This window comes from Phoxinus phoxinus (genome assembly GCF_949152265.1).
Source record: "Phoxinus phoxinus genome assembly, chromosome: 1".
NCBI lineage: Eukaryota > Metazoa > Chordata > Actinopteri > Cypriniformes > Leuciscidae > Phoxinus > Phoxinus phoxinus.
The window spans coordinates 2,548,657-2,562,848 of NC_136876.1; the positions used below are offsets into that span (position 1 = coordinate 2,548,657).

The 14,192-nt window shown below is 38.6% G+C and overlaps 1 protein-coding gene across 1 annotated transcript in view; it reads right to left on the reverse strand.

Annotated features, from left to right (window-relative positions):
* LOC307006204 (uncharacterized protein) overlaps positions 1-5,908 on the reverse strand; it is a 32,040-nt gene extending 26,132 nt beyond the window's left edge. Inside the window, exons 1-3 of the mRNA XM_079626948.1 lie at positions 5,832-5,908; positions 4,887-4,960; positions 4,269-4,612 (exon numbers count right to left, since the gene is read on the reverse strand). Coding sequence (XP_079483074.1) covers positions 4,269-4,302 — 34 coding nt within the window. The 5' untranslated portion in view covers positions 4,303-4,612; positions 4,887-4,960; positions 5,832-5,908. The remainder of the gene's footprint in view (positions 1-4,268; positions 4,613-4,886; positions 4,961-5,831) is intronic.
* Between the last annotated feature and the right edge of the window lie 8,284 nt (positions 5,909-14,192).

Consider the following 14,192-nt stretch of genomic DNA (forward strand, 5'->3'; position numbering starts at 1 on the left):
ATTTTGCCAGTCTCTCTCAGTGTCTGTGTGTGTGAGAGAGGAGGGGGGCTTTATTTTAACCCTTTCTCTGCTGTGTGGGACTTCTCGGGCACTTTTGGGGCCCTTAACGTGCTCGAAAACTCTTGAAACTTTGCACACAGGTCAGAACCTGCGACCATCAGGGCTGGGCTGAAGCTGGTACCCGGGCGTGGCAGGGGAGCTCAACAGCGCCCCCTTGAACGTGGTCCGAAAAACTTGGTCCATATATCAAACACGTTTGCATGTAATAATATGAAACTCGGTACACATATAGATTTAATCGGGCCGAACAACTTTCGTGCTCTAAGTTTTACGCCAGTCCAACAGGAAGTCGGCTATCATGGGCTGTATGAAAATGCATGCCCCTGGAATTTGATATACTCCTCCAAGAAAAATTATCCTATCGCCACCAAACTCGGTCAGCATGAAGTCAAGACATTGAGGACGCTAAATTGCGGACGGATTTTTGATATCTCGAACGGTTTGGCTGTGGCGAGGAAACGAAGTTATGGCGAGAAAAGAAAAACACAATGTGTTATAACGTCTTCATACATTTATTGATCTTGATGAAACTTCAGCAGTGTGTTTGTTGTAAGAGGGCGATCACATTGATGTGACTATTGTGAGTCAAAGTTATAGCGCCACCAACTGGCAGCAGGAAGTGTGTTACTTTCAAGATACTTTTGACTAAAGTGGGTGGGTTATTTTTACCTACAGTCACAAAACTCGGTCTCTATATTGTGCTTATCGATCCGGACAACTTTCTCATTTACAGTCATTAGCTCCGACCAACAGGAAGTCAGATATTTTGGTTTGAATGTGGTTTTGTCTCTCTCTGACAGAGTTCCCCTTGCCATTCTGTGTGTGTGTGTGTGCGTGTGCGTGTGTGTGCGTGTGTGTGTGTGTGTGTGTGTGTGTGTGTCCGTCTGTCTGTCTGACAGGGAGGGGAGGGAGGGCACACACACACAGACAGCCCCCCTGTCTCTGTGTGTGTGGGGAGGGGGGCAGAAAGACTATTAAAAATAGGTATATTGTGCCATCTAGTGTTTTATACTATGTATACATGTGTTTTTTCTTTTAAACAAGTGTTTTAAAGTACAGTAATTTCAATGAATATATATACCACACTTCATATGAATTTTCGGTGTTGTGTACTTACAATGGCTGCTGATTTCATGTGTCCGTTAAGTCCATAACACTGTAGGGTGTCTAATTTTTCATTTTAGGTTTCAGAAAGGTGCTCACGCATACTTTGTGGTTGATATGTGCCCTCGATGCGCACTATTGCAGAACCCACACTGATGCAAGCTCTAAAGCAGACTTCTTCTCGACAGTCAAAGCGGAGTTACGTTATTGCCCGTCGTGCACAGGAACCCTAAAGGCACCGGGGTGGCGGTTTTTTATATATATATATATAAATATATATATATATATAAATATAGCTGCAAGCAGCGATGGAGGGCCCAAGCCGGTGGCACCGCCACCCTGGTGCCTTTAGTGCAACTAAAGGCACCGGGGTAGCGGTGCCACCGGCTTGGGCCCGTAATCGCTGCTTGCAGCTATATTTATATATATATATATTTTCTCCTTGAATTGGCCAATTAGGGATTTTGGTATAATATTAAAAAAAGCTTTTGCCTTCTTGTCTGTATAAAAACCTTTTTTTTTGGTCAACTTTCTTACAATTAAGGTCAGGTTGTGGTCTGACATACCTGTAACCAAATTAAATGATTTTGTAATTATTTCAGGTTTATTAGTAAAAATTAAATCTCTCTGACTTTGTGTTGATTGAGTAATCCTAGTTGGGCCAAGGATCATTTGTGTAAGATGCAACTGATCTGGGGCCGTATTCACAAAGAATTTTATCTTACCACTAGGAGTACTCCTAAATCGCACTAAAAGATTTTAGCTAGGAGTGTTCTCTTAAAAGTTATTCACAACGCCTTTCAGACCTACTCTTAGTAAGGAAAAATGACAACTCCTAAACTAAGAGTGAGTCTTCGTTGCTATGGATGACGTCAATTATCATGCACGAGCTTCAGCGCAATGATCACGGTGATTGGTTGTTAGATGACAGGGCCATCATGCGGAACATAACACCATAACACAGACGCACCAAATCATGGAATTACGACATCTAAATATGTCTGTGTCCTACACAAAATAATAATAATAATGTCATCAAAATGCATATATAATGACATGTTTGTGCAGGCCCCAGTGAAGTGTAATTCTAAAAAGGCAGAGAGAGAGAGAGAGAGAGAGAGAGAGAGAGAGAGAGAGAGAGAGAGAGAGAGAGAGAGAGAGAGAGAGAGAGAGAGAGAGAGAGAGAGAGAGAGAGAGAGAGAGAGAGAGAGAGAGAGAGAGAGAGAGAGAGAGAGAGAGAGAGAGTTGTGAATTAAATTAAATTAAATTAAATCAAGGTAGCCTAATACCGTAATGAAAACCGCCACTTGCCTAATAATGAAAAACGACACTTGCATTAACACTTGCTTGGTTAATTGACATCCTATTAGCCTAAATAGACTACTTAAAGCAAGGAAATATTCCTCCTATTTAAGTAATGTAATAGTTGAATGACGGTGGATTATGATGAACTCGCCAAAACGGAAAAGAAAGCCCAACTGGACGCAGGATCAGTTACTGCTGCTTGCCCAGTTGGTGCTGGAAAAAAAATAATAAAAGGGAAATTCGGCACTGGGATACAACATCGAGAATTGTGAAGTTTGCATCGAACACAATCGGAGTATTGATGGAGTGGGTTTTCTTTCTATTCACAAACATGTCCTCATCCTGACGTGGTGCAATTATTTTAATGTGTGTCGATCCGTCTATAGCACCGACCACTCCGGGCACACCGGCAATATCCATAAAGCTGGCTTTGTTTATTTGGAGTTGGCGAATGTCCAAAGGAAAACTTATGAACTGTCGAATAATATGGGGTCTACAGAGTGCATTGATGGTTTGGTGGATGGATCTGCTTACCGATGGCTGGGATAGCTTATCGCTAGATCATCGGCATTACACAATAGCATTTTCCCCGTTGCCAGGTAGCGAAGTGTTATCAAATATTTCAATTCGGCACTGATTGGGTTGTTGCGATTAGTTGGCGCTGTTATTGCATCCCTCACAAGATCCACAACAATTCCCTCACGGTTAAGGCGGTATCTTTGTAATAACTCCGTGTCATTGAGTGTCTCCAACACACTGTGTCGCGCGGCGATTTTAAGATCCTTTGTGAATAGGTCTTAGTGAGTTAGGAGTCCTCTCGACTTCTTTTAAGCTGTCCCAGACTTAGGTGCTACTTTTAGGGCTAAAATGCTTCGTGAATTACTCTTAGTGAAAAAAATTAGCAGTCCTAAAGTTAGAAGTGACACGCCCATTATTTTTAGGAGTTGCTCCTAAATTCGCCAGTTAGGAGCTACTTTTAGCCTTCTTCTTTGTGAATACGGCCCCTGATATACTTTTAAGTTGATATCTCTTAGCTTTTTCCGACCAGTTTATATTAAAATCACCTAAAACAATTAATTCCTTTTTTGTACCAATTTCCTTTAGTACGGATTTCAATTTATCATAAAATGTCTTTGTAGAATTAGGGGGTCTGTATAATCCAACTACAGTGAAAGACATTTGAGGAGATAAGACAATAGTAACAATAATACATTCTAGATCTTGCGCTGAATTAAGATGAACCTCCACACATTTACAATGATTACGAACATACTGAAGGACTCCTCCTCCTCTACCTGATATTCTATCCTTCCTAAAAACATGATAACCCTGTACAGCAAAAGCAGTCTTTGGTGATAACTCAGTTAGCCATGATTCCGAGATAAAAAGAAAGTCCAAATTCGAATCCATCAGCAGTTCCTCAATTTGCTCTGTCTTTGATACAATACTTCTTATATTCAGATGTCCACCGAGCAGGCCTTTGGGTTTTAGTCTTTTATCCCACAATACTTTAAACTGGTTTACTGGTTGAAAAAGGAAAATAACATTATTCAAGAACCGCTATAAAGCCAAAACAATCTCTGTTACCTTAAATTATACGTTTATCTCTGTAAAGCTGCTTTGAAACAATCTACATTGCTAAAAACGCAATATATATAAATGAAGATGACTTGAAGAAAACCAAGAACATTTTGCACCATTTCATAGTGTAACTGTTTATCTAAATGAGATGATGTGCTTGAATGTTTCTAACAAGAATGTTCTTCAGCATCATGAATGAATGAAGAATAAACACCAACCTCTTTGTTCTTCAGGATCTTCAGTGTGTTTCATTCTGCAGGGTTCTGGATCACTCGTGTTCTCACTGTCCTCTTTAATAAACTCAGTCTCTGCAGATTTTCAGCTCTTCCTGATGCTTTCATGCTCGTCTTCACTTGTAGCTGACGGGAATTTACAGCATTTATTGGAGAATTGCAGTGGGAGGAGCTTCACTGATGATGTGATTGCAGTGGGAGGAACTTCACTGATGATGTGATTGCAGTGGGAGGAGCTTCACTGATGATGTGATTGCAGTGGGAGGAGCTTCACTGATGATAAATTCCAGCATGGGAGGAGCTTAACTGATGATGTGGGAGAAGCTGATCTGCCAAAATCAAAAATATAAATTACTTTTTTTTGTTTTTGTTTTGTTTTTATAATAAATTACACTTCTAAGCATTTATGTCTGTCTATCTATTCATCGTACAGTAACTGATGCCAATTCATTCATTATTTTTATTGCTAATCCTAACATTATTCTGCTTCTTCATTAACATACATGTACCTAGAAATATAGTAAAGAATATAAAATTTTAATTATTCCAAATATAAATAATGGTAAGAAAAACAGTTAAAATCGTAAACAGAAATAAACTTACATATAGTAGGCAACAAATCCCCTCAGTCTGCTGACACCAATGAAATGAGCTTTAAGTGACAATTTACAGGAGATCTGGAGACATCAGCATAATAAATGAGGTGAGAACAGGAACTATTGTCATGAAATAAAGAGTGTTTTCAGCAGATCTGTTAATATTGATGAGCCTCAGACTATCAACACTCATTCAACAAGCCATTCAGGATCATCAGCAGATCATCTCACTTTATTCTGAGTGTTTGCTGTTAGAAACACATTATTTGAGTCAGGATATAAAAGCCTATACAACTACTGCTATACTGAAAGGCAATACTGTTATTTCTCACAATATGACATGGATAAAACATCAATAACACAAAAACAATCACTAATGACACTCATCTTCATAAACCACTACAGATAAATAATTAAAGAAGCACATGTCCAAATTAATCTAATATAGCAAGTTTGATCTTATGATAGCAGCATTAATCACAATAAAGTAGTAAGATAATTAAAATAATAACAGAAACTGTTAATTATCATAACACTCTTAAAAATAAAGAGCCCCAAAAGCAATATTGTTCCAAGAGTAAAACGCTTTTCATATTAGTATTGCTTTAATGTCTCACGTGGCTCATCATAGGCTCAATGTTTAGCATTGTTCCAGTATGACACTTGAGATCGATTCACACATTAATTCCCCTCACAGATCTTAAACTTTGACTTTTGACTTGACGAAACAATCACACAAACGCACACAAAAGCACTCAAAATCGCTCAGGTCTGAATGAACTCAACATATTCTCCTCATGCTCGCTCGACGACGCCAGAAAAGACGCACAAGTAACTTATCGCTGTGATCGATGAAAACAATACAGAAATGAGCCTATCGCTTAATCAAACTGTATAAAGTGTGTTTGGTGGTTGTGTAAATATGAGAAATACCGTGAACTGCTCTCCTCACCTCAGAAGTCTCGACGCTGAAACTCAATAGAGCATCACAGTCCCGCCCACAGCCCGAGAGCAATACTAACCAACTGCAGAACCGCAGAACCATACGCCAGTGTGAGGACGACAGCGCCAGCCTAACGGTCTGATGCCGGAAGTGGGCGGAGCAAAGCGTTATTTTCAAACAACTGTATTTTAAAGATTTTTTAAAAACGATTTAATGGAAAATATATATTTTAGATATATCAAATATTATAAAAGATACGAATTATGTCTCGTCCTATTAACAAAATACAATATACTAGCTAGGTCTATAATATTAATAGTTTTTAAAAAGTTAAAATTATACTTTATCCATTTGTTTTGTTGTTTCAAATGATTACAAATATTCAATAGTAATTAAATAAAAATACAAAATCGAACCAAATTAGTTTTTATACAAAACAAAATCAAACCAAAGAAAATAAATCTTATAAAAGTTATGCAGGCACACATTTAACAATAATTGTAAAGTGACAAATAAATAAAAACTTCATGCGTTAATCCTGAGGCGCCCTTTTTGTTAGCAGTATTTTTAAACCGTCAAGATGGGACAAATTGAATAAAAGAGCCTTTCATGTTTCGTTTCTAGTTGAAAGAAGACATGGAAGTTTTTCTTTACCAGTGTCATGACGAAAGGCGCCTCAGGATTAACGCATGGAGTTTTGATTTATTTGTCACTTAACAATTATTGTTAAATGTGTTAAATGTGTGCCTGCATAACTTTTATAAAAAAAAATTTGTTTACTTTATTAAAAAGAGAGATTTATTTATTAAAAGTTATAATAAGAAAGAAAGAATAATATTATTTTTAATAAGTTCAATTCAGAATTGTTTATTTATTTATTATTCAAATTAATTATGTTCTTAAGAAAACTTTTATAAGTTTTAATAACTTTTATAAGATTTATTTTATTTGCTAGCATGAGTCAAAAAAATCATTTTTTAAAACGATTTAATGGAAAATATATATTTTATATATATATATATATATATATATATATATATATATATATATATATATATATATAATATTATAAAAGATATGAATTATGTTTTCAGATTTATTTTCTTTGGTTTTATTTTGTTTTATATAAAAAATGTTTAGTTCGATTTTGTATTTTTATTTATTTACTATTAGGCTATTTATTTGGAGCTGGTACAGCTCAGTGTGTGATGCTTTTGCTATTTCAGAGGGAAAAAAACACATTTTACGTAAATTAATCACTTTTGTTTTTTCAGTCCATCATAGAATTATGTTGTGTATGGTCTAAACATGCTTTTCAATTAAATAAAATGTTCAAACACTCAAGCTTTGTTTTCATTTTTTTTTAAGCTTTGTTAAATTTATATTTGTAATAATTTGACACAACAAAACAAATGTATAAAGTATAATTTTAACGTTTAAAAAACTATTCATATTATAGGCTAGTATATTGTATTTTGTTAATTGGACAAGACATAATTCGTATCTTTTATAATATTTGATATATATATCTAAAATATATATTTTCCATTAAATCGTTTAAAAAAAATTCTTTAAAATAAGGTTGTTTGAAAATAACGCTTTGCTCCGCCCACTTCGAAACAATCTATATTGTTAAACTATATAAATGAAGGTGACTATAAATACGCTGTTTGGAATTATTTTCTCTTAGTGAATATAGAAGTGGCTCGTAAAAGAGCCTTTGTTTTCACATTTATGTTGGATGTTGTATTGTGTCTTCAGATGGTAGGTAGTGAATTAAGACACAGCTGCGTGCTGCCAGGACACTTCACCAGCAGAGGAGGAGAAATAGGTGGCAAACTTCTCTCTCACAGCCAGCGCTTCTCTGGAGGCATTGTTGCTTCCAACCTGGGTGATATCCTGCATCCCAAGGCTGTGCAGCTTGGGTCCTCTTCATCAGCAGAGTGCCAGCGAATGAAGTTGTGCAAAATGCATGTTGCCTTCACCACAACTTGAGCAACTTCAGGTGACACTCCAAGGACTCGTCTGTACAGTCGCCACTGTGAAGCCAGGATACCGAAGGCACACTCCACCATTCTCCGGGCTCGAGACAGGCGGTAATTAAAGACCCTCTGCCCGGGTGTCAGGTTGTGCCCAGGAAATGGCCTCATCATGTTCCTCCGCAGAGGAAATGCCTCGTCTGCCACAAAAACGAAGGGCATGGCTCCTTCAGCTCCTGGAAGAGGTACATCTGGTGGGAGGTTGACGGCATCATGACTGAGTGCATGGCCAAAGGTTGATGAGGAAAGCGTACCTCCATCACTGCTCTTGCCATATGCTCCCACATCAATCATTCTGAAACGATATCTGGCATCCACCACAGCCAGCAGGACATTGGAGAAGGAGCCTTTATAATTGTGGAACTGGGAGCCACTATTTGCTGGGGCTTGGATTGTGACATGTTTCCCATCAATTGCTCCAACACAATTTGGAAAATTCCACAATTTCTGGAATGGCCTTCCACGCCTCCGTTCTAGGAAAGGGCAAGTATTCTCCGACCAGATTGCCTCACACACACCTTTCACAATACCCACCACGGTAGAGAATCCAACCCTGTAGCTGAACGCAATTGTTCTGTACGAATCTCCAGTGGCTAGAAATCTGTAATATAAAAGGGAGTTATAGTTACAGTGGATAGTGCAAGAGCCTAGACTTTATTTAAAAAATGTCCAGGTTCGGCAGGACCGATGGACTCCCTATATTTGGTTGTCATTTTTGTGATGCTGGAACCGACGATTAACAGCAGGTTGTCAAACTGTCCCCGACGACTCCTAAAATAAGCCTTGAACCGACCATCATCAAGGCGAAGCTCCTGGACCAAGTGGTGGTACTCCCCACGTTCTCTCCTCTTTCTGAGGGTCTCATGTACCCACACGGATCTCCTTTTCCCTGTCTCCTGAGTGTTTATACACCTCTCAACCTCGATTAAAGCCAGGGCAAGCGCCCTCTGCTTGTCCATTTTTTTTTGTTAAGTTTACAATGTGACAGTTTACTTGACAACAAACCAAAGTTTTTTTTGCGCGTGCGCTCACTATTAGACTGACAGCTGACTCGGTGGTTGCTTAGCAACATAAAAACCGCAGCGAACTGCTATTTCAGGTGTGATCGGGTATTTTTTAGCAGTGCTGTGCGCCCTGCGTATTCGAACCTGAAAAACGCGTTAGGTGTGATCCAAGCCTTAGAAGAAAATTTAAAGCTGGAAGCTTGCGCTGCTATTTTGAACCAATAATCGGAACAAAAGGCAGTTGAAGGATGTTGTGGCAAAAATTAATCAAACAAACATCACTGCGTAAGAGACACTCAGAGTCAAATTATAAAAATAGAAGTATTTATTCTTGCAAGAATAGGAGCAGTCTAATACACAGTTGTTACCCTGTACAGAAGAGTGACACCCCCCAGACAGACTGAACCACCTTTTTATCCTAGCTCTTCCAAGGTCTTCTTCCTCCCAGTAGTTTTCCATCCAGTAGTTTTCCATAGACAAGGAAGCCATACCACTAGTTTAGATTCGTCACTAGTTGGCCCATTAAGCCCCTGACATCTAGGTCAGAGGTCCTTGTTCGTCTGTTCTCTGGAGTGTCTCCCCCTTCTGCCTCCCCAGGTACATAAACAGAATCTTCTCTCGCTACAAGTGAGAGACACACATGTGACATTCTTTGAATCATCTATATTTTACTAAAGATCAATGAATATCATAAAACTTCCACCACAAGGATGAACTGTATAATTCAAATATTTATCTGACTCCAATATAATTAATCTGACTCCATTAAAGTTGTTGTTATTCTTTAACCTCTTATTCTTTAAAGGTAAAGGTCTTTCTTAGAACTGGTAGGAAAAAAACGTAGGATTTTACCTAAACGTTTAGATAACGAAAGTTATAATCATTTTAGCTTTCAACATCATCAGTGATAAAAGGAAAGTGTTTAAATATACAGACAGTAGAATGGAACAACATACTATATAGAAAACTTAATTGTAACAAATAATAGACCGTTGTGCAGAAGAGGCCGTAAAAGCCTTTCTCATAGTTTGAGGTTACGCACCGGTGTGTGGGAGTGGCGGGGTTAAAGCCTTTCTCCCAGATCAACAGTTACCTTTCCTTCTTATACCCTGAGCAAAGCATTGTTAAAGTCGGCAAAGTCAAATTTGACAAATCTTCTTTTTATATGTAATATTGTAGTGTTTATTATAAATGATTAATCTGTGCACTTCATTATTATTTTTAAATTCATCTACCCTTATAATCTTCAAATCAAATACATTGCCCTTCCCTCCCCCCTCGAAACGACCTCTCTTCTCTTTCGGTCACGACACGTGCAGTGATGAGGGTGCGGCCAGAGCCGATGAGGGTGCGGCCAGAGCCGATGAGGGTGCGGCTATCGGTGTCTGTCTCGTTAAATATAAATATGGGCTGATTCCTGCCTGAAAATTTAGCTGCTCGGGAGGGTAACAGTGGGGAGTCCGGTGGAGAGAAATCCTCCACAACTGAATGTAAACTGGCATTCAAATCTGCCTCAATTTTGTTTGCAACGCACAACCTCCAACGATCCAAACAATTCCCGAAGGATGAAATCAGGCCCCACCCTACATTTTTTTCTAATTTCAGAAGCCGTTTCACTCGGATATACGTCACACAAAAAAAAAAAATTACACTCTCAACTTCCGTTTCATGCTGACTTTAAACTTGAGTGGAATATCAACACCGAACATGACCGACAGGAAACCAAAAGATGAAGCAAATGGGTAGTGATCAAGAGGGGGAGAAGAACATTAACATTTTCTCCTCAATGCATGTTTAAGCAACAGTACTTAGATTGTACATTAGGATATTTTAATATCTCTATTAAAGGAACACTCTGACTTTTTGGGACTTTATCCTATTCAACTTATCCCCCAGAGTTAGATAAATCCATACATACCTTTTTCATCTCCGTGTGTGCTATGAGTCTGTTTGACGTACCCACCGCTAGCCTAGCTTAGCCCAAAGACTGGATGTAAATGGTTGCAGCTAGCATACTAATCCAAATATGTGACAAAATAACGCAAACATTTTCCTATTTACATGTTGTGATTTGTATAGTCACAGAGTGTACAAAAAACAAAGTCAAATGAGACACAGACATATTTTAACCGTATAAATACTGGGAACTATATTCTCTGAAGGCGAAGCACTGCTACTTGGGCGGAGTGATAACCGCAGCACCTGAGACGCGCCGTGGTGAGGAGCAGAGTTCGTTCAGAGCGCGTCTCAGGTGCGCTGCGGTTATCACTCCGCCCTATATTCAGGGGATATAGTTCCCAGTATTTATACGGTTAAAATATGTCTGTGTCTCATTTGACTTTGTTTTTTGTACACTCTGTGACTATACAAATCACATGATGTAAATAGGAAACTGTTTGCGTTATTTTATCACATATTTGGATTAGTATGCTAGCTGCAACCATTTACATCCAGTCTTTGTGCTAAGCTAGGCTAGCGGTGGGTGCGTCAAACAGACTTATAGCACGCACGGAGATGAAAAAGGTATGTTTGGACTTATCTAACTCTGGGGGATACGTTGAATAGGCTAAAGTCCCAAAAAGTCGGAGTGTTCCTTTAAGTTCACCACCATTAATTTCAGTTCAATTCATTTATAAATTACATATTAGAACACACTAGTAAATAAACAGTATGTAGTTGGAAGCGCATGTCCTGTGAAGCAAATAGTACAGAGGTGTCATTGAGGTGCAAAGGACTCTGTCTCTCCCGACAGAACTATCCTGTGCCTGGAGTGTCCCAGCAGTCCTCAATCAGCATAGTGATGTGATGATGAAGACCATTGTGCCACGTTTAATTCACATGTAAACCTTTAAAAGGATTTCTGAAGTATTAGGGCAGTAAAGAGTTCTGCCCATATTTGCTCCGCCCTACGAATCCCTCCTCAGGTACATTGGACCTCAGGAATTATGTGAGGTACATTTGTGAAAATGTAGGGCTGAGTGCATTGAAGAAGTGTCTCCATTGGCATAGTAGCACAGAGTAATGATTATAATTGTCAAGGATGCTGAGAAGATACACACACAGAACGCCTACTCCCATCAGGTGTAGGCTTAGTCAGATGATCATGTGGAGACACTTGTCAGGAACTCTGTCCATATAGCAATTCTTCTTCTTTTATGTCCATCGATGGCTTTGGCAAGCCGAACAAGAACTCTAGTGTCTGTGGTGGTCTGCTCCTTCTCATGGCATCTTCAACTCTCTGCTGTTCATGTCCCACAGTGAAGTTGCCTTTACCTTCAAGTAGAGAAAATGACTTGCAGAGTTAAGTTGTTTGGCACCGTAGTATTCCACATAATAACTTGATCTCTGATGACAACAGAGATGGCATATTTTGATTGAATAATGAGATGATTGCTCAGGATATAATGAATGTTTACATAATGACTGTGACAAGGTGTAGAAAACAAAAACAAAAAGGAAAATGGGAAAAGAATGCGGTTGATATGAGATGACCAAATAAAACCAGTTGACTATCAGGAAACTGTAGTACATGATTTGAGATACGGGGTTGCCGTGTCTTTAAAGGGGAAAACATGGAAATTGTGTCAAAAAGAAAAGTTTTAGAATCTCTAGTACTGTTACATGAAACATCAATAAACTGCCTTAAAGAAAATCAACAAGTGTTGTTTTTAAACCTTCTCTGATAGTAGGAGCATCAACAAAATATTTAGTTAAACCAAATTCAGAAACTTGAGGAACTTCAATCAATTGTTAATGTAATTAACAGTAAAGACCTCAAAAAAACTAAAAATGTCTCAAATGAAAAGCCCATGGTGTTACTGTAAGATGGCAAAAAACAAAGATGCAAAAATAGACAAAAGCTAAAATTAAATACTTAGTAGAGTACATACATCTGATGTATAACGTTCCAATAAGGAAACAATTCAGTGTATTTACATTTATGCATTAGGCAGACGCTTTTATCCAGAGCGACTTAAATTGCATTTCAAGGTACACATTTACATTCTAATAAGTTCTTGCTTTCCCTGGGAATCGAACCCATGACCTTGGCGTTGCAAGCGCCAATGCTCCACTGTTTAAGTGTATGTGTGGTTACAGTAAGAAGAGGAATTTAATTAAGACTGAAACCTTCCTTCTGCTCTTGATGTTCTATCTACCCGTATCTTGAAACAAATTTTTTTATACGTTTGGAACATGTTTGGTGTCTTTTCTGAATAAATGCTTGAGCACAGGGACTATCCCTGATATACTAAAACAAGCTACGGTTACACCTCTTCTCAAGAAACCTTCACTTGATGATAGGGATTTTAATAATTTTCTACCCATTTCGACCCTTCCTTTTATTACAAAAGCATTGGAGAAAACAGTTCTCAATCAACTCGTCTTTTCTTAGAGCTCAAATCAAGTTCTTGAAACTTTCCAGTCTGGGTTTAAGCCTCTGCACAGCACATAGTTTGCTATATTAAGGGTTTCTGATTAATATACTGTTAGCGCCTGACTCTGGTGACCCTGTGATTCTAATACTGTTAGACTTAACCTCAGCCTTTGATACAGTTGATCATAAAACTCTCTTATACACCGACTAGAATATTTTGTGGCCATCCACAAAATATTTGTGGATGTGTACAAATAATTGTACACATCCTGTACAAATAATTGCCCCTCGGGGACAATAAAGTGACCTTGACCTTGTCCTCAGTTGGTTTAGATCTTATCTAACAAATAGAAGTTTCTGTCAAACTAGGTCATTTTTCTTCCTCGCCAGCCAAACTCTCCTGTGGAGTGCCACAGGGGTCTATTCTCGCACCCATTCTTTTTTCCCTTTATTTGCTTCCTCTGGGCTCCATTTTCAGAAAGCATACACAAATGGATTTGCCTCAGAAACGCAACAAAGATACTGCTCTGAAATCTCTTTTTGCATGCCTAGAAACCTCCTCCAGCCTCTGAGGACAAGGCTTCGAACTATGGGTGACCGCACCTTTTGTTCATGGTATGGCTGACTCAATTTTTGTTGCCAGCTGACAAAACCTTCAGATGTATTTTGTGCTGGAGAAGCACCACACCTGAGCGATTGCTGTACACGCGGCCCTGCATTTGTAAGCTGTAGTGAGAGTTGGTACTGCTCTCAGGTCCTGAATAGCCCCAAGTATCGCTTAGCCTGTACAAACAAATCTAGGTGTGTGTCCCTATGTGAACCAATAACAATCATTGACAATCATGGATCAAATTCATGCTTTGAAAAAAACGCTTTGGTGGACACACGGCCCTATATATACAGGACAGGGTTACATTGTCCCTTATGCATTTGTCTGGAAGTTTTCCAGAGG